General features: G+C 35.3%; 1 protein-coding gene across 1 annotated transcript in view; it reads left to right on the top strand.

The window, feature by feature from the left end:
• The window catches only part of SLC5A7 (solute carrier family 5 member 7), a 39,918-nt gene extending 35,450 nt beyond the window's left edge, over positions 1–4,468 (top strand). The window contains exon 9 of the mRNA XM_001364329.4: positions 811–4,468. Coding sequence (XP_001364366.1) covers positions 811–1,440 — 630 coding nt within the window. The 3' untranslated portion in view covers positions 1,441–4,468. The remainder of the gene's footprint in view (positions 1–810) is intronic.
• The last annotated feature ends 17,507 nt before the right edge of the window (positions 4,469–21,975 follow it).

Raw genomic sequence — 21,975 nt, 5'->3', positions numbered from 1 at the left:
TAAATCTATGATTCTTTAATTTAGCCATAGTCATAAAATCATAAGGCATTGGAGATGGAATTTGAATAGAGTACTCTTCTAATTCCAAGCTTAGTACTCTTTATACTATACCTCCTTCACAAGATTTTTCTTCTATGGCCATTGAAATTAAAATATAAGCCAATCCCCATTTGGTAGCAGAGTGGAGTGTGAAATTATTTTTAATGAAGGGCATGAAGAGATCAGAGAATGTGTCCTTAAAACATACCAAATGCAAGTTTACTCTCCAACTCCTGCTCTACCAATTATCCTTAGTCATAATTTTAGGGAGCTTTGAAGGCAGGGTTCATGCACTATACAAAGTGAAATAAATGTACAAAGTATACAAAAAATGTGTACCAAGTGAAATAAATCTTCCATCATCGTATTAGGTATAAGGGGGATTCTTTAGCTCCTTCCTTCATTCCTTCAGATAAGACCATTTGCTTCTTTTTCCATCTTTTCTAGAAGGGACATGAACTCCTACCTACATTTTTCCATCTTTCCATTATAAATTATATATAAATTATTCTATATTATTAATGAATGATACTTAGCATTAAATTAATTGATTAATATTAGTTAATAACCAAATGAATTATATATTGCCTCTTCTTATATATTCAATCTTCTAGGAGATTGCTTAGTATATTGGACATGGGTCCTATGGTTTGTTTTTAAATACAATTAAAGCTATTGTAATCACAGAAAACTCCACAAAATTTGAATAACACAACAGGATTTTTTATCAAAATGAGTCAACACATTAATGCTTTGAAATTTTTCTTTTAGGCATCTGATCGGGAAATTTTGTGGGTCATGAGAATCACTGTATTTGTTTTTGGAGCAGCAGCTACTGCAATGGCCCTACTAGCCAAATCAGTTTATGGACTCTGGTATCTCAGTTCTGACCTTGTTTATATAATCATCTTCCCTCAACTCTTGTGTGTGCTCTTTATCAAGGGAACCAACACATATGGTGCCATGATGGGTTATGTGCTTGGTCTTATATTCAGAGTCACTGGAGGAGAACCATATCTTTACCTGCAACCACTGATCTTATATCCTGGTTATTACCGTGATGATGATGGCATTTATCACCAGAGATTCCCATTCAAAACATTTGCTATGTCTATCTCTTTCTTAACCAATATTTCCATTTCTTATCTTGCCAAATACCTATTTGAAAGTGGAACTCTGCCTCCCAAATTAGACTTCCTTGATGCTGTAGTTGCCAGGCACAGTGAAGAAAATATGGACAAGACAATTCTGGTAAAAAATGAAAATATTAAATTAGATGAGCTTGCACCCGTGAAGCCTCGGCAGAGTTTGACTCTCAGCTCAACCTTTACAAATAAAGAGGCCCTCCTTGACATCAACTCAAGTCCTGAAGGGTCTAGTACTGAAGATAACTTACAATGACTCCAGTGAAACAAAATACTGTTTTCCCAGAGAGGGTATTGCAACCATGTAGCCAACAGAGGATAATATACAGCATTTAAGGGAAAAGATTAAGCATAAGTAAATATATAAGACTTCAGAAAGTTGTGTAACCAAAGTTAAACGCCATCACACAAATCCAAGCCACATCGAGAGGGACGGATAGGCAGCCTCCTATGAAATCAGTAATTATGCTCAACTGTCACGTTCATTATTCTAATAATACTTCTAGATAATCTTTAAAATATCCAAGAATGGGATCACATATTGAAAGGAGATATCAGCAAAGACTTTGCAATGTATTTTTTCAAAATGTATGTAATCTACAGGGGAACCCAGGGGGAGCAGCTGTTTACAATTAGAACAGCAGCTTGGGGAGAATTAAGGATCTAAATTAGTGTCTTGCAAAGAGATGACCTGATCAGAAAAATCAGTCATTATTTTACACAGACTGTGAACAGCATAATGTTATCCTTCTGAAAGGGGCACTGTAGTCAGTGAATTGTTCTTGAAAGTAAGATTTCAGAAAATCCTATCATTTCAATCCAAGATGGAAGACTAATAATTTATCATCTATATAACATAGTTATTTTCTGCAGTTGGGGGTTTTCATAGGAATGGCTACTAACTTGTTCTGAGCCCAAGACCCAGATATAAATTCTTGAATATCTTCAGACAGGGGGTTTCTGATGTACATAGTTTTAGGCAAACGAAATCTGTTGGTTCTCTGAGTTTGTCCAGCATCCATATCTATTTACAGATTAAACCTAGAAGCAGAAGAGAACTATTATAAAACTTGGAAGCAATAACTTGAGGTAGAAATTCAACAAAAGGGGCTAGAGAGAGCAATACATATTTATACTTTGCCAGAAATAAATATAATTTTGCCATCATGAAAAAAGTACAGTCTCTGACTTCAGTTTTGAAGTCAATATTGGAAGGAAATACAGAAGCAGATGAACATAAATGTTGTTACCAGCACTATTGATGCTAAGCTAACTGAGAAGCAAATTATTAAATCATTGTATAATCTACTAAGTATTTCCTACCAGCAGTTCATCTCCCCAGCAATCATCTTAATAATAGGAAAACTAGTAGGCTAAAAACTACCTATCCTTGGATGTGAGCTAATGGTGCATGGCACATTGTTGCATTTACTCACTCACAAGCTCATTCTCCAAATTGAGTGAATAATCACAACAGAAGTGAATCCAGTGTGGAGAAAAGCCCGACTGAGAGCAGGAAATCAGAAGAGTGGAAATAAATCTTGCTGCCAAAAGGAAGAAGCCATCAATTTCAACATTTGGTGTTAACATAACTTTCATGAGGTTGTTCATTATGTTATTTTTGCTCCTTTTCTGGAGTTTTAAAAATATGTATGTATATATGAATACATATGTATAATGTTATACATTCATTTTGGAATCTTAAGATATTTTCTCCACCAGCCACATATTGGTAGTAAGATGAGTTGTTTGTCTAAAAGTAAAGTTGGGAGCTGAGCAATTAGCAGATACAAAAGCTGAATCATTCTAGCCTGAACTCTTTATTCTTCCAATAATTGAGTGTTGACCCTATATAGACAAAACCCAAATTCATTTAGCTTTCAATTTAAACTATAAACATCAATGCACCTGAAACTTGAATCAGTTCTGAATTTCCTTTGTAAATTTTCTCAAAACACTCGATAAAGCATAGGTACATTTTATTCTAAACAACCTTTATATACAAAATTGAACTTTCAAAGTAATCAGAATAAGAATGCTCATCATTTTTAGTAATGGAATTCCAGATCCTTAGGCTGGAATTCATACTCAATTGAATGGCTATCCCCATGAAGCGAGTTGGTATAACCCACTACCCACTGGCCACTGGGGATATTCAGATACAAGTAAAATTCAACATGCATGAAATTCTACTGATCCAAGAGAAGGATTCAAAGAAAGGGGAAGGAAGAGCCTAAATCATAAAATGCTGGAAGTTTCCAAAGGAAAGTGTAGTTGCTGGTAGAGAGGGCAATGAAAAGCAAAGTAATTATGCAGGTGTACTAAAACTGCCAAAATGCCATAGAAATTTCCATCCAAAATCTTTTGCTACAATACAAATTCCATTTGGGGTAGGGGGCAGTACTCCTTCCTTGACACTATAACTACAAATTTGTCATGAAAATTATTAAGAAAATAGTCACTTTACCAAAACAAAAATTCAGGCTTCTGGAGTCCCTTCAAACTCTAAATCTATGATTATGTGATGTGAATAGAAATTTGTGAGACACATATTTCATACGTTAAGTAAATATCTACATCTTTACTAAGGCTAGGGTAGGTTTTGGACCTGTGATTTCACTGTATTGGAAACCCCCAAAGTAAGGAAACTTCCTATTTCAAAGCAGATCTGCATTTGCTCTGCAATTTAGCATTGAAGAGTTAGGCTTGCTACTTGTAGCTAAAGTATTCCTATAATGACTGTATATTTTATTTTCATTTGTTTTTAAATGACTGGGAATGATAAGCTTCCATGTTTTTAGGTATTTCAAGAGGTTCTACATAACATTAAGCCTTTTTGATTAACTGAGATGCTAAAGACTAGCCCAAGTAATCTATTCACTCTATTGTCTAGATCCAACAAATTATCTGGTATATGTATATATAAGACCATATAATGTGACTCTGAATTGAATGTAAATTTGAAAGAAGGGAAGCTAGTTATGATGACTGTTGGATTTTTATTATTTTAATTGAGTTAATATTTTAAATAAAAATGGTCATTTTCCCTTCCAGTCTTTAAGCTGATTTGCTCTGGTATAATGTGCAATTAGGAACCAATTTATTGTAAGTCTGCTATTAGCCAGGCCTATGCATACAGTGGTTCTAAAATATATATTTTTGTCTGTCAAAAATATTATGTAAAATTATGATTAATATTAAGTAGATTAAACATAAAAGATGTATATGTTTTCAATGCAATAGTACAGTATTAAATTGTACCAATATAATTCAGGTTATGTCTAGGCTTGTTTGGTTTTTTTTTGGCCTATTCTTGAACCAAATAGAAATGTATTTTATTAGCATGTAGGGTAAATGGTGCTAAATGAAAACTATGCAACAAAAATTAAATAAAATGACCCCATTCACAGAGCCAGTACACATGCTCAGCGAAACTGCTGCAACATACATCATTCTTGAGTAAAAACATGATAATGTATTCAAATGCTGCAAAGGAAAAGAAATGTCATAGAAAATAAGACCTACAGGTACTCCAGGATTCAGTAATCTATGATAGAATTCAAAAAAGTTAATGCAGCTAGTTGTACACTGGAAAGAGTACTGGCCCTGAGTCAAGAAGACCCATCTTCTAAGTCCAAATCCAGCATCATATACTTACTTGCTAGCTGTGTGATCCTGGTTAAGTCACTTATCCCTGTTTCCCTCAGTTTCTTCATCTCTAAAGTGAGATGGAGAAGGAAATACTAAACAAAGCCAGTTTCTTTGCCAAGAAAACCCCAAATAGGATCATGAAGAGTTGGATATGGCTAAATAATAAGCAATTTGGAAAGTCAAAAGTTCACATAGTCTAATTTTCTTCCTTTAAAAAGGAAAGGAGAGATTGTCAGAAAGAGACAGAGACAGAGAGAAGGTTTATTAAACACTAGGCACTGTGCTGTGGATGATACAATTATAAGCAAACAAGATAATTCTTGCTCTCAAGGAACATATATTCTAATAAAGGAAGACAGCACAAAAAACTCGAGCTAGAAAGATGGTATGATGAAGAGGTTGGGCAAGATAAGGTGAAAGTTCACCTGTCAGAGTCCAGCATCACAGAGGTAACATCCAAGATTCCCACAGAAAGAGGATAAGTATGATGGTGTAAGTAGAGGCAAGAGGCAGCTAAGTGATGCAGTAGCGCAAGCGCTAGATCTGAAGTCAAAAAGACTCATTTTCCTAAGTTCATATCTGATATCAAATGCTAGCTGCATGACCCTGAGTAAGACACCTAACCCTGTTTGCCTCACTTTCCCCATCTGTAAAATTAATTGAAGAAAGAAATGACAAATCACTCTATTATATACCAAGAAAACACTGAATGGATTCTTGAAGAATTTGACATGACTGAAAAAAAATGGATGAATGAGTAGAGGCAACATGGTATGTAGACATTGAGGAATTAAGCTTAATAAAGAAATACTATATCATTGAAAGATTAGCATAAATAAATCTTTGAGGGGAAGAAAAAGGAGATAGCCCTCAGCTACTTGGCTTTACAACTAAGACTTTTCTTCTACTCTGGTTGCTGCCATTTTGTCTTTCTCTAATATCTGATGAAAGTAGCCATCCCAGAGGAATCTCAGGAAATAGTGACCACATTTGAATCATTTTTGTTCTTCTCTATCCATCTCTGCTGCAATCACCCCTAGCCTACTGTTCACTAGCCCTACATCTTTTAGTCTGTACAAATTCTAATGTTCCTTTCACCTTCTCCCAGTCTAAGAGTGGAATGAATTACTATGCTATCCAATTGGCATTCAAAATATTTGGCCTAACGAGATCCTCATCTAGTATTGCTAAACACTATGGCTCAATAGTAGGAATTCTAGAATCTCAGAGTTGGAAGGACCTTATAAGTCCAAAATGTCTACAAGTGGCATGTCAACCTCAAAGCCTTCCAATAATAAGGAGCTTGGATTGTTCCAAAGTGTTTTTTTTTCCATTTATCTAGTTGAAATCTGCCTCTTTGCCTCTTCTACCAATTATCAACCATTATTACATTATTACTGGGGGAAAGTAGAAGAATATAATTACTCTTTTATAGTGTAGCCTTTGAAATATCTGAGCACAGCTTTGATGATCCCTCCATTTTTTTAATGTTAAACAAAATCAATTCCTCTAACCAGTAAAAATCTTCATTTTCCTTCACTTTCTGTTCACCTTCACCTAATGTGCTTCAATTTGTCAAGATCCTCTTTAAAAGGAAGTGCCTAGAGCCAAGCATGGTATTCTGTGTACTATCTAAGTGAAGAACCTTCTTGCATATTCTAGATAGAAGGCAACCAACATTTGCATTAGCTTTTTAGATACCATGGCAGTTGTTGAATCATATTGAACTTGTAGTATACCTATACCCTCAGATCTTTTTCTATTTAATAAGCATTTATTAAGTATCTCCTATGTGATAGTCATTGTACTATGCACTGAGGAGAAAAAGAAGTACAAAAGCAGTTCCTGCCCTCAAGAAGCTCACAGCACATGAACAGCTATTTACAAACAGGACATTTAATATAACATGGAACAACACAATATAATAGCATAATTATATTGGATGTGAGTATGTAACATATTATAAATTATTTAATTATATATTGTGATATATACTAAAACAATATAGTATGGTTAATAGAACATAACGCAATGCTATATGATATAAAACAATTGATAGATCTGAGGCAACCTCAGAAGGAGAGGACTAGAAATAAGGAGGACTGGGAAAGAGTTCTTAGAGTAGATGGAATTTTTATAGGCATACCTTGGAGTTCAGATTCAGCACCAGACCACTACAAGAAAACAAATACTTTAACAAAGTGAAATTCACATGAATTTTTTTTTATTTTCCAGTGCATGTAAGGCATGTTCATACTACATTGTAATTTATTAAGTATCATACCTTAAAAATGTGCCTACCTTAATTAAAAAATAACAAAATACGGTGCTATCACCTGAGCCTTCAGCAAGCCATATCTTTTCACTGGTGGATTCCTTGCCTTGATATTGATGAGTGTTGACTGATCAAGTCTGATGATAGTTGAGTGTTGGGGTGGCCATGAAAATTTCTTAAAATAAGACAATAATGAAGTTTGCCATACCAATTTTCTCTTCCTTCATCTTGAACAATTAGAATCCATTATATGGATATTAATTAGAGTCTGATTTCAATGTGGTTCCATCTCCCTGAATACGGCAGTCCAGGGAGAGGGAAAGAGACTGGAAGACCTGGTTGGGGATCAATCAGATCACAAACAACATTAAATTCATCATCTTTTGGGGGTCCCCACTTATAGTAGTAACATCACAGTAACAGGTAAAATAATAATGAAAAAGTTTGAAATAGTGTGGGACACATAGATATGTGAGTATATGCTGTTGGAAAAATGGTACTGATAGACTTGCTTTGTGCAGTGTTCATACAAACTTCAATTTGCAAAAAATACAATTCTTTGAAGTACAATAAAGGACAGTGCAAGAAAATTGGGTATGTCTGTAGTTGAGTGCAGAGGGAAAACAGTATTGCACAAACCAGTCCTCAAGTCTGGGATGTTTTCCAACCTCAGCTTTGTCTCTTTGAATTCCTAGCTTTATCATTTTGTTTTCATAGCCCTAGTACCCAGAAGATTGCACTTAAAATATTAACTCATAAGTGCTTGTCAAACTGGATCAGAAGTTGCCAGATGATCTGCAGGGAGGAATTCTCTAAAATCTGTCATGCCAGTGAGATAAATGTTCTGGTTCTTCACTCCCACTTTCACCTCCTACCCCTTCCCTCAGGTGCAAAAGTTCTGAGATAAGCTTTCTGTCTGTGGTGTTTCATGGCTAGCAAATTTAAATTCAACACAATGATATAAGGAAACAAGACAAGCATAAAGACCTCTTCTAATATACTGGATTTTATTGTGCCTTGCCTTCTTTTCACTAGACCTGTTTAGATTTTCTAGAAATCACTCACACACAAGCGCACGTGCGCACACACACCCACACCCCTCTGGGAAGGTGTATTAAAAGGACAAGGTAAGAAGGACTGTAAACCAGTAGATTTTCTAGTATTTGGGAGTTAAGGTTGATTTAGATTATTTACAACATACATCTCTCTATTTCCCCTCAAAAGACAGCACGTGATTCCAAGGATCCTGAAGAGGATAATAAAAGTGAGTCAAGGCTGAAGGAATGAGACATGAAACATTTTAAACTTGACCTTGATAGTTTATTGGGTGGGAAGAAAGATTATTAAAAAATAAGAATTAATCTCCTGGATAAAAATGTATTGATGGCAGTCTATTGCAAATAATTTGAAGATAGATAGGTCATGTGTTATCTATATAGACAGCAATATTACAAAGATAAGACTCTTTTTATGGAGATCTTGAAATTGTCCCAGAGTCAATTGCCACAGATTGCCACAGATGTAAGCAGTGACAGAAGTGCAGAAGAGAATATTTTTAAGTCATCAGAGCTGAAAACGGGAAAAACAATAGCATTCAAGTACAGATGTACTCAAACTCACTGTCTAATCATGAAAGTTGGAATCGGCACAATGAATGAAACACTGCCTCTTTTTTACTTTTATGATTGCTGAAATGAAAGAACAAGATTAAATTGTAGCAAAGCATATCCAATGTAAAACTTATGTGATCATTAAGTTTTCTTTCTATAATTATTTTTTTCTGTGAAGCCTTAATGAGACACAACCTTTGTTTAAGTTTAATTGAAATAATTTTCTATAATTCATGTTATGTGGAGTCATACATGATGTGTGTATATAGAAACAAACATACACACAAACAAATAAGTTCATATCTGGGAAGGTTTTTTCTAAATCAAATTTTCAGATAATGAGCTAGTTACTATATACTTAGAATGACAGGACTTTAAAATTGGAAATACAACTCATAGAATCATAAAACTTCAAAATTTGAAGGAACTTCAGGTATCATCTATTCCAAACCATACCTTAGCAAGGATTCTTGGTTTTCAGTCATTATATTCATGTTCAATTCTTCATGATCATATTTGTGGGGGGTTTTTTGGTAAAGATATTGGAGTGGTTTTTCATTTCCTTGTCCAGCTCTTTTATTTAAAAGTGGAGGAAACGAAGGCATACCAGGTGAAGTGGTTTGCCTAGCGTCCCATATAATAAACAAGGATAACCTCTATAATAGAGAGCTGTCAAATACATAGCACAAGGGTGCTATACAGCTAATACTGTCAAGTTTGGCCAAACCAGATTAAAATGTAATAGGGAAATATTTAATGAAATAAATGGAACATAGGAAATATGTCAACATGGAGCCTATAGAAATCATTATCTATGATTTATATCATTTTCTATTTGAGTTGAATAACATTACTATATACCATTCCACAAAAAGTGGTTATCCAATCTTCATTTATTGATTTTCAGTGGAGGAGGCATACTTACTCCCAAGTCAGCTCTTCCTACTTTTTGAACACTTAAGGTTGCCATGATATCTTCTTTCATATCTTATCAAAGTCATCTTCTCTGTACCTTTTAACCAATGCTTCTAGATATGTATTCTGGTGCCAAGAAACACAAACTTATTTCTTCCTCAATATACTTTCTAATATTTAAAGACAGCTATACCCTCATCTCTTCCCCAGAGTCTATGTTTCCCAAAGTTAAACATCACCAATTCTCATAACTGATTTCCGTATGCAGGACGTAAAGTTTTTTCATCATCTTAGTCATTGTCCTTCTCATTTGTTCAGGTTTGCCTTTTCAAAAATGTGTACCCTGGAATAGAGGAAAATACTCAAGACACGGTCTGAACAGGATAAAGTACTCACTTTAAACCTTTTCCTCTATTAATGCAGCTTTAAATTTCATTTTTTCTCTTTTAATGCTATTATTGACTAGTATTGAATATAATCTGTTAAATGTCCTCAAGAAACCCAAGTCTTATTCAGAGGAACTACTTTACTGTGTACCAACACCATTCCCCTTCCATGCTTGTACTGATGATTTTTTTAACCCAAGCGAAGGATGAATTTCATCTCTATTAAATGTCATCTTATTAGACATGGTTGATAATTCAATTATGATTTGTTAGGATCATTTTGGATCCTGACTCAATCATCCATCAGGTTAGTTATCGCTTCCAGATTCATGATATCTTTAAATTTGATAAGGGATGGAGACTAGATCAGTGATTGTTTTGGTATAGGAAATACTCAGAGTAAACTACCTCTGCTGATAGATATCGGTATCTTCTTATAATAGTCTTATATTTTTTCCCAAGCACTGAAAGACTAGATTATTTTCCAGTATATATCAGTTTATTAGCCAATAAAACTTTATTGAGATTACTATGTTCCAGGCACTGTGCTAAGCACTGGGGATACAAGAAAGGAAAAAAAGATCTGCCCTTGAGAGATTTTATGATCTTAGGGGGAAATATATTATAAAGGGAGGAGGTTAATTTGTAACAGAGGGGTAAGTCTTTCAGTATAGTGTAAAGATTAAAATTTAGGAATATGGGGAGACTGAGGCGGGTAGAAATTAGTTTCTCTATGCAAGGAGTATTATATTTTTTTGAGGTTTATTAAAGTTAAGGATTAAAGAAAATACAGGATAAGAAAAAACACGTGCCTAGGCCAGAGGCCTAGACAAGACCTCACCTACATTATGGAAAGAGCCATGTCTCCTCCAAAATGGAAGTCCAAAAAGAGACCCAAAAACCTTTGCTACCAGCTTAAATCCTTCCTCGATCTCGGCCCACCTCAGAATTCCATGAGATTGCAAAGCATCTTGGGGAAGTGGAGCAAGGGCTTGTGGGGATTGAAGTCCAGAGTTCAAATCTCAATTTTACAATAGAGAGGGAGAAAGAGTGGAGACCTCCCCCTTCTCAAAGTGGGGTTCAGAGGAGACAGCTGATGTTTTGAGTTGGCTCAGAGAGAGAAGAAGAGGTTTGAAGATTTTCCTCCTTCTGCCTTCCCTCCTTAGCTAAAGCTGCTCTCCCCAATTCACTCTTGTCCCTCTTATCCCCCCTCCACTACTGGAGACCAAATGGTTTCCCCATGATCTGTTCACTCATACTCAGTTTGGGGAACAGAAAACTTTTAATGTCAACTCAATCAGGTAATACAAAAGGAATAATAGGCAGGGAAGAATGGGAAAGGAATGTGGGAAAAAGGGGTCCCTGTATCTATCTAAACCCTTTCCCCCCTCCTCAAGTTTGAGGGGAACTCAGGCTTTGGCAGCCTGAGACCCCTGAGAGAAAGTAAGGTGGTCTCACCCTGGGTTTGGTCCCTTGGTCACAGTTCAGACTCAGGGCACCAGGAGATGAAGTAAAATCAGACAAAGATCTCTTCAGAAAGTTCCTTCAATTGGGAAATTTTGGGGGGAGGACTTCCAGTCACCACCAGAAAAAGTGGGTAACTCTCAGGAGAAAGTCTTTTGTTTTACCCTCTCCCTTCGACTTCTCAAGACTGAGAGAGCAACTCCTCTACCAGCCAGAGTCTTCTCCTCCTCAAGATTCCATTCTCCTGGGGCCCTTCCCCCATCAAGATGATCAATTTCACACTCTTCAGCCTGGCACTTTTCTTATGTGCCAGCCTCTGTCACAGAAACAATGTGCAAGATAATATGTGCAAACAAGATACATACTGAATAAATAGGACCTGGGGGCCTACTTTGTCAAAATAAACACAGGAACTATATGAAGGCAATTATAAAACACTTTTTAAACAAAAAAGTCAGACCTGAACAACTGCTCATGGGTAGGCTAAGCCAATATAAAAAATGGAAATTCTTCCTAAATTAATTTATTTATTCATTTTCATACCAATCAAAATAACAAAAAGTTATTTTATAGAGCTAGATATAACAAAAGTCATCTGGGAGAACAAAAAGCAAAGAATATCAAAGTAATTAAATGAAAAATTATGAAGAAATGTGGCCAAGCTGTACTGGATCTCAAACTGTATTATAAAGCAGTAATCCTCAAAACAATCTGGGGCTGGCTAAGAAATAAATAGTGGATTACTTGAGTAGATTAAGGTATATAACACAAAAAAGTCAATGACCACAGAAACCTTATATTTGACAAATCCAAAGATCTAAGATTTGGAAAAAAGAATTCACTATTTGACAAAAACAAGGTACAGATCAACATTTAATACCATATACCAATATAAAGTCAAAATGTATACATGATTTCGAGATAAAGGATGTTACCATAAGCAAATTAGGGGAACATGGGATAGTTGACCTGTCACACTGTGAATAAGGGGAAAATATGTCTAAACAAGACAAAGAGAACATTACAAGGTATAAAAATGGATAATTTTTATTTCATTAAATTAAAAAGGTTTGCAGAAACAAAACCATTGCAACTAACATTAGAAATGAAACAAAACTGGGGAAAATTCGGTAGCTAGTGTCTCTGACAAAGGTCTCAAATATATAGATAACTTAGTTAAATTTACAAAAATTTATAAAAATCCAAGTCATTCCTCAATTAATGGTCAAAAATACAGACAGCTTTCAGAATGAATAATTAAAACTATTACTATAGTCATAAGAAAAAAATACTCCAAATTGCTCTTGACTAGAGAAATACAAATTAAAACAACTCTGAAGAGCCACCTCAAAATTATCAGATTGATTATGACAGAAATATGAAAGAAAAGGAAATTAGTAAATGTTGGAGGTGATGTGGGAAAATTGGGACACTAATGTACTATTGGTGGATTCATAAACTAATACAACCATTTTGGAGAGCATTTCATAACTATGCCTAAATGGATATAAAACTGTGCATGCTCTTTGACCCAGTAATATCACTATGTATCCCAGAGATTAAAGAAAAGAAAAGGACTTATTTGTACAAAAATATCAATAGCACTTCTTTTTTGTGGTGTCAATGAATTGAAAACTGAGGCATGGACCATCCATTGGGGAATGACTAAATGAGTGATGGTATATGATTGTAATGGAATATTTTTGTGCCATAAGAAATGATGAACAAGGCAATTTCAGAACAACCTGGAAAGACTTACATGAACTGGTACAAAATGAAATAAGAAGAACAAGAGAATATTGAGCAGAGAAACAGCAATACTGTACAATGATAAACTGTGAATTAATACAAGGATCCAAGACAACTCAGAGGGACTCGTGATGAAAAATGCTATACAACCCCATAGCAGGAATTGATGGAGTTAGAATGAAGATCAAATTATACCATTTTCCACTTTATTTCCTTCATGATTTTTTCTTCTATTTCTGTATACCTTCTTTCAAAGCATGATGAGTATGGAAATACATGATGCATGATAGTACATATATAACCTATATCAGATTACTAGCCATCTCAGGAAGGAAGGAAGAAAATTTGGATTACAAATATTAGAAAACAAATGTTAAAAATTGTTTCTACATGTGCAATTATGTAAAAATCTCTTCATATTAGTGATTTTGTGGAAGATATCTCAGATTAAAAAAAAGAAGAAAGTGAAATATAATATACTTTTGTCTGCAATCAGATTCCATCAGTTCTTTTTGGAGGTAGATGGCATTTTTCATCATCATGAGTTTCTGGGACTGTCTTGGACCAATATATTGCTGAGAATAACTAGATCATTCACAATTAATAATCAAAAATATTATTTGTTGCATACAGTGTTCTTCTGATTCTGCTCACTTCACTTAGCATTGGTTCATGTAAGTCTTTCCAGGTTGTTATAAAATCATCCTGATCATCATTTCCTATATAGCACAATGATATTCCATTAGAATCATATACAATAACCTGTTCAACCATTCCCCAAAGGACAGAAAACTCTTCAATTTCCAATTATTTGCTATCACATAAAGAGCTACAATAAATATTTTATATAAACAATTCCCTTTCCCCTTTTTTAATCTCTTTGAGACATATCCCTATTAATGATAATTATATTATTGGATCAACCCTTTGGGCATAGTTCCGAAGTACTCTCTAGAAAGGATGGATAATATCACAACTCCAACAGTACATTATTAGCATTCCTATTTTTCCATATCCCCTCCAAAGCTTATCATTTTCCCTTTCTGTCATATTGACTGATCTGATTGGAGTGAGGTGGTACCTCAAAGTTGTTTTAATTTGCATTTCTCTAACCAAGAGTGATATAGAGCATTTTTACGTAAGTAAAGAGAGCTTCAATTTATTTATCTGAAAATTACTTGTTTATATTCTTTGACCATTGTCAATCAGAGAATGGCATTTAAAAAATAAATTTACTCAGCTCTATATATTATTGAAAAATTAGATCTTACTGTAAATTTGTTCCAGATTCCTGCCTTCCTTCTAATCCTAGTTGCATTAGTTTTGTTAGTACAAAACCTTTTAATTTAGTGTAATCAAAATTATCATTTTTATATTCTAAAAGGCTCTCTGCCTTGTTTTAGTCACATTTCCTTCATCCAGAGATCTGACAGGCAAACTATTCCATGTTTCCCTAATTTTCTTATGGTGTTATAAATTATGTACCCATTTTGACCTTATCTTGGTATACACCAAAACATTGGTCTAGTCCCAAGATCTGCATACTATTTTCCATTTTCTTAACAGTTTTTGTCAAATAATGAGTTCTTACCTCAAAAGTTTTAATATTGTACTTATCAAATACTAAAATACTATGATCAATAAATCTAAGTTCTTACACTTGATTTAAAGAAAAAACAACTTCACTAAAACATGGAGAAGGAATGCCTAGGTGTCATTTCAGCTAAAACAATGATATGACTTTTAATGCACTGAAAGTTGCAGATGATACTAATCAATATGATTAGACAGTCAAAGAAACTAATGCAATCTTAGCCTGCATTAGGAGAGACATACTGTCTATAATGAAGGATATGAAAATACTGCCATGCCCTAGCCTGGTGAGATAGATGTGATATTATGTTAAATGCATGATGTTATATTTTAGAAGGACACTGACAAACTGGAGAATATCTTAGAGTAAGGCAATCAAGAAGGGAAAGGGCCTTAAGATCATGTTAGAAGAGTGTCAGTCATAGGGATTGTGTGTATTTAATTTGAAGAAGACAAGTCTCAAAGGGAATGAATATAAGAACAGTTTTACTGAAAGGTCATATTCTTAAAGGGGGATTAAACCCATTTTCCTTGGACAAAGAGAATAGAATTATTAGCAAATGACAAATGTTTTAGAGGTTACAGAGATTTCAGCTCCATTTAAGGAACAACTTCCCAATAATTATAGCTGTCCCCAAGGGAAATAGGGCATCTCAGGAAGCCGTGAATTCCCTCCAAAGAAGTGGGAAAACATTCTTGATAATTTTGAAATTTTTGGAATATAGATGAGCAACTATAGCAGTAGAGATGGGCTTAAAGTGTCCTAATTTCCAAAAAAAAAAAAAAGGAGACTGGTTTCATCAAAATATAAGTTAGTGAGTGATCTTGTTTTTCAGTACTGGCAAAATTCTAAAATGTATAACAACTACAAAACATATATGTGTTTAGAACATTGTTCTAGGCACCTTAGGAGCTAGAAAAAGAGGCCTAAAGACCATGGTCTTAAGAAACTTACTAATACGATAAGTTTTTTAAGCATTTAGAAAGGAAAAAAAAATGATCATAGGATTTAAACCTGGAAGAAATCAGTAGTGATCTTCAAAAAGCCTAAATTAATTTATTTCTTCTTCTTTTAGTCTAGGCAATTTATATTTTTGTAAGTATTCATCCATATCACTTAGATTGCCATATTTTTGCCATATAATTGGGCATAATAGTTTTTAATGATTGCCATGATTTCCTCTTCATTAGAGGGGAGGTCTCCCTTTTCATCTTGGATACTGTCAATTTGTTTTTTTCTTTCTTTTTTTTAATTAGTCTGACTAGTACTTTGTCAATTTTATTTGTTTTTTCAAAGTACCAGCTTCTAGTCTTATTTATTAAATCAATTGTTCTTTGACTTTCAATTTTATTAATTTCTCCTTTGATTTTTAGGATCTCTAATTTAGTCTTCATCTGAAGGTTTTTAATTTGTTCGCTTTCTAGTTTTTTAATTTGCATGCCCAATTCATTAACCTCTGCCCTTCTTAATTTGTTTATATATGAACTCAAGGATATAAATTTCCCCCTGAGTACTGCTTTGGCTGAATCCCATAGGTTTTGAAAGGATATCTCACCATTTTCATTTTCTTCAATGAAGTTATTAATTGTTTCTAAAAATTTTCTTTAACTAACTGGTTTTGGAGAATCATATTGTTTAATTTCCAATTATTTTTTATTTATATATCCATGTACCCTTACTAATTATTATTTTTATTGCATTGTGGTCTGAGAAGGTTGCATTTATTATTCCTGCCCTTTTGCACTTGTTTGCAATGATTTTTGTGCCCTAGTACATGGTCAATTTTTGTGAATGTACCATGTACTGCTGAAAAGAAGGTGTATTCCTTTTTGTCCCTATTTATTTTTCTCCATATGTCTACTAACTCTAATTTTTCTAAGATTTCATTTGCTTCTTTCACCTCTTTCTTATTTGTTTTTTTTATTTGATTTATTTAGTTCAGAGAGGGGAAGGTTCAGATCTCCCACTAGTATAGTTTTTCTATCTAGTTCATCCTTGAGCTCCTCTAGTTTCTCCTTTAAAAATTAGGATGCTCTGCCATTTGGTGCATACACATTGAGTACCGATATTTCCTCGTTGTCTATACTGCCTTTTATCAGGATATCATTACCTTCCCTGTCTCTTTTAACTAGATTTATTTTTACTTTGGCTTTATCCAATATCATGATTGCTACTCCTGCCTTCTTTTTATCAGTTGATGCCCAACAGATTTGGCTCCATCCTCTTACTTTCACCCTATGCGTATCTACCTTCCTCATGTGTATTTCTTGCAGACAGCATATGATAGGGTTTTGGATTCTAATCCACTCTGCTATTCGCTTGCGTTTTATGGGTCAGTTCATTCCATTCACATTCAGAGTTATGATTACTAGGTGTGTATTTCCCAACATTTTGATTTCTACTACTTGTCCTGCCTTTTCTTCTTTCACTATTTCCTTCTATACCAATGTTTGTTTATAGTCAGTCCCCCTCGTCCCACCCTTATTTTACTTCCCTTTCAACCCCCTCCCTTCTTATTCCCTCCCTTATTTTCCCCTGTAGTCTTTTTAAAATTCCCCCCATCCCGCTCCCTCCCTTGTACTGCTTCCCTCCCCACCAGTCCGTTTTTTACCCTTCTACTCCCCTATAGGGCGCAAATCTATTCTCTTCCCCAATGCATTGGATTGTTCTTCCCTCTTTGGGTCAGTTTCAAAGTACGTAAGAGTTGAGTATTTATTATCTCCAACTCTTTACCCTTCCAGTGTATCGATGTTCTCCCCTCTCCCGCCACGAACTTCTTTGTGACATATAAATTTACCCCCATTTGTTTCTTTTCCCATTTCTTTTAGTCATAACCTCTTTTCTTTTTTAGCTCTAGTCATATATATATATATATATATATGCATACACATATATATGTATTTATACATGCATATATCTATATACCTATTTATGTCTTGTCCTTTCATCCTATACAGTTTGTCACTGTTCCCTCTAAGTGTAATTCTTCTAGCTGCTCAGGTGATAGCAACAGTTTTTAAGAGTTACCAATGGCCTGTTTTTTTATAGGGATACATATCATTTTAACTTATTGTGTCTCTTAAAAAATTTTTCTTGTTGTTGTTGTTTTTTTCCCCTCTTTTTAATTACCTTTTGATGATTCTCTTGAGTTCTGTGGTTGGACATCAAATTTTCTGTTCAGGTCTGGTCTTTTATTTATGAATGCTTGGAATTCTTCTGTTGTATTGAATGACCATACTTTCCCCTGTAAGAATATAGTCAGTTTTGATGGGTATTTTATTCTTGGTTGTAGACCTAGTTCCCTTGCTTTCCAGAATATCGTATTCCATGCCTTTTGGTCCTTCAGTGTGGATGCAGCCAGATCCTGTGTTAACCTCACCGTGTTTCCATGGTATCTGAATGGCTTCTTCTTGGCAGCTTGTAATATCTTTTCTTTCATGTGATTGTTTTTGAATTTGGCTATAACATTTCTTGGTGTTGTCAGTTGGGGATTAAATACAGGGGGTGATCTGTGGATTCTTTCAATCTCCACTTTCCCCTCTTGTTCTAGGATTTCGGGACAGTTTTCCTGGATAATTTCCTCTAGTATTATGTCCAGGCTTTTTCTTTTGTCGTGGTCTTCTGGTAGTCCAATTATTCTTAAATTGTCTCTTCTTGAATGATTTTCTAAATCGTCTGTTTTGTGAATGAGATGCTTCACATTTTCCTCAATTTTTTCATTCTTTTTGTTTTGTTTTATAGTGTCCTGCTGCCTTGTGAGGTAGCTTGATTCTCATTGTTTTATTCTGGTTCTTAAAGATTGGATTTCATCTCTGGCTTTTTGGTCGTCTTTTTCCTTCTGGTCTGAGTTTCTTTGAAAATCGTCTTTCATCCTCTTTACCTCATGTTTCATCTCCTTTGCCTCATCTTTCATTTCCTTTGCCTCATTTTCCAGCTGGTTGGTTTTGGCTTTCAAGACACTATTTTCTTGTTTTAGTTCAAGTGCCTCTGTTTCCAGATGACTTATCTTAATTTTTAAGTTCTTTTCCCAATTGTCTTCAGCCTCTCTTAGTTGTGTTTTGAGTTCTTCCACAGCCTGTATCCAATTCTCTGGGATTTCTGGTTTATCGTTTGCTGATCTCTCCCCCTCTGTTCCATTTGCTGAGTAGTAGCTGTCTATTGTAGTTTCTTTCTTCTTTTTCTGTTGTTTGCTCAAATTCACCCCTTCTTTCCTCCCCGTATTTGTCTGTGCTCTTGTTCCTCTCATTTTTTTTGTTTTTTGGGGACTTCTATCAGTCTCCCCTCTTGGAGCTTTAACAGAAGATCTCTTGGTGTAGTCTCTGGGGGAGGGTTGTTGGGCGTTTTAGCTTCCTTGTCCTCTGGAGGCTTTTGATTGGCTTAACGTCCAGCAGTCAATGAGGATGGGTGGGGAGCCTGGGCTTCCCTGGGTTCTGGAGATTTTTGATGGGATTGGGTTCAGCTTAGTTGAGCTGGATTTACTCTGAGTTTTAAACTTCCTGGATGGCTGGAGCAAATATGGAGGATCTCCAAAGCTCTGGTCAGGCTGCCAGGTCTATGCTCCTTCTAGGCTGCCATCTTGACTCTGCCCCTATATTCCTGTTTTTTTAGAAGACCCTGCTCTCTAAGGTGGGAGGGGACATGGCATACCTGGCCTCTGAGGGCTCCTGATGGGATTAGGTTCAGCTGGTTTGGACCGAATGAGCCCTGAAGCAAAAAATCTCCTCCTCCACAATCTGTGTTGAATGCCCGGTGACTGGCCCAGGTTGCTTTCAAGGTAAGCTCTTCAGAGCAACCCCTTTGCTGGCCCTGAGGTTTCTGTCCTTTCAGTAGCTCTGAGGGCTCCTGATTGGATTGGGTTCAGCTGGTGCCCTAAAGCTGGGACCTCCCTTGTGACTCAGATGGAAGGACCCAGCCAGGCGGTTACAGGCTTCCCCCTTCTCTCTATGTTTCCCTGCCGTCTGTGTTGGACGCCCCGGATACTGGCTCAGATTGCTTTCAAGGTGAGTCCTTCAAACTAGCCAGCCCTGAGACCCTTTTCCTGGCCCTGAGGTTCCCGCTGCTGTCGTGGGCTCAGCACTCTGGATTGGGGGGGATGGGTCCTGGGACCTTCCTTCTGCCTACCCCTTAAATCCGAGTGTTCTAGGGTTCTGGCTTTTGGGGGGCCATACCTTTTGATCCATGTCCAGAAGGAGGGTTCTCTGGGTCTGTCCTGTTGTTCAGTTTGAATTTCGGTATCCTAGGAGCATTCAGTTTGTGATCAGTAAGGAAGGGTTTTCAGAGATCTAAACTTTTGCTGCCTCTAAGCCGCCATCTTGACTGGAAGTCCCAAAATCACATATATTATACCTGAATTTCATCAAGCTTCTTGAGAAATCTCTAATATCATTGTCATTAAAATGCACTATTGTGGTCTTGAAAAAGTTCAATTATAATTATTCAAAAATGTAGTTTAAAAATATCTAGGATAAATGTAAAATACTAATTTGGGCTCAGAAAGCAACTACGAAAACAGAAGGAGGGTGGATTGACACTTGATAGTTTGCAAAATATTTAGAAGCAACAACATCAGATTACAAAGTCAATATGAGGCAGAAGTGGACAGTCTGACAATTGCCAAAAATCTAGGTAGATCTAGCTTGTTCTTATCTAACATTAAAAGGAGAGAAACATAACTTTGTTATTCCACACTATTTGTTCACATCTGGAACTCGTATTTCAGGGAGGATATTGAGAAAATAAAGCATGTCCAGAGGAAGGCAAACAGAAAATTTCAAGAAAAATTGAAATTGTGACACAGAGGTATCAATGAAAGGAAATAGGAACTGTTGCATGAAAAATAGTTAACGAAACATGATAGATTGTTTCAAGTATTGGATGATGTTGTCAAAGATATCTTAGTCTTATTATGTTTGACCCCAGAAGGCTGAACTAGGATTAATGGGTATAAATTATAGGATAGCAAATACAACTTATTAATAATAGGCTTCCTAACATTTGGGGTTGTTGAAAATCTTGAGAGATACTGAATTGCCCATCACCTTTGACCTTCAAGTAGAGTTTGGATGACTACTTGTCAGGGATGTTGTGAAGGGTTTGAAGAGTTTCCTGCTTAAAATGTAGTTGATAACCACAAACTTGCATCCAATTCTTAGAGTATGAGAAATCTTAATTCAATAAGTTTTTTAAACATTCATCATGTTTTTCACAATCACCTGGAAACACAAATTTACTGATGTCTTTCTTAAAATATTGAGCCCAATCTCAGAATTTTTTCTGATACTGTTGAACCAGGAGATAAATGCCATGACCAATTCTAAATTCAGCCAGATTTTCTAAATCACCTATACCTGTGTCTATGGTATTTCTTGCTGATTATTTTTTTTAGATTTTATTTCCTCCCACTTACATGTAAAAACAATTTTTCACATTTTTAAGAAATCTTGAGTCTCAAATTCTCTCCTTTCTTCTCCACCCATTGCCAATATGGTAAACAATCAGATATAGATTTTATTTAATCATGCAAAATATTCTTTCATATTAACCTGTTTATATAATGAAACAAACAAAAAACTTAAGAAAGTGAAATATTTTGCTTTTGTCTGGATTCAATACTTCTTTCTCTGGAAGCAGATGGCATTTTTTTTATCATGAGTCTTTTAGGATTGTTTTAGATCATTATATTGTTGAAAATACCAAGTTGTTCACAGAGTTGTTCATCATGCAATTTTGCTGTCATTGTATATAATTTTCTCCTAGTCCTGCTTCTTTCACTCTGCATCCAATAGTGTCTTTCCAGGTTGTTCTGAGCTCCTCCTGCTCATCATTTTATACCAAATTAATATTCCATTACAACCATATACTATAACTTAGCATTCCCCAATTGACAGCCATCCCCCTCACTTTCTATTTCTTTTCCACCCCAAAAAGACCTGCTATAAATATTTTGTATCTATAAGTCCTTTTCTTTCTTTTTTTATCTCTTTGGGATACAAACCCAGTAATAGTATTTCTGGGTTAAAGGATATAAACTATTTTATAACCCTTTGGGTATATGTCTAAATTGCTGAGTGGTTATATCCAAATGGTTGAATCAGTTCACAAATTCCCTAATAGTGCACTAGTTTCTCAATTTTCATATAGTCATACA

The sequence above is a fragment of the Monodelphis domestica genome, chromosome 8 (genome assembly GCF_027887165.1).
Source record: "Monodelphis domestica isolate mMonDom1 chromosome 8, mMonDom1.pri, whole genome shotgun sequence".
Lineage (NCBI taxonomy): Eukaryota > Metazoa > Chordata > Mammalia > Didelphimorphia > Didelphidae > Monodelphis > Monodelphis domestica.
The sequence above is the reverse complement of the archived record's forward strand: the minus strand, read 5'-3'. Positions and strand labels throughout refer to the sequence as shown.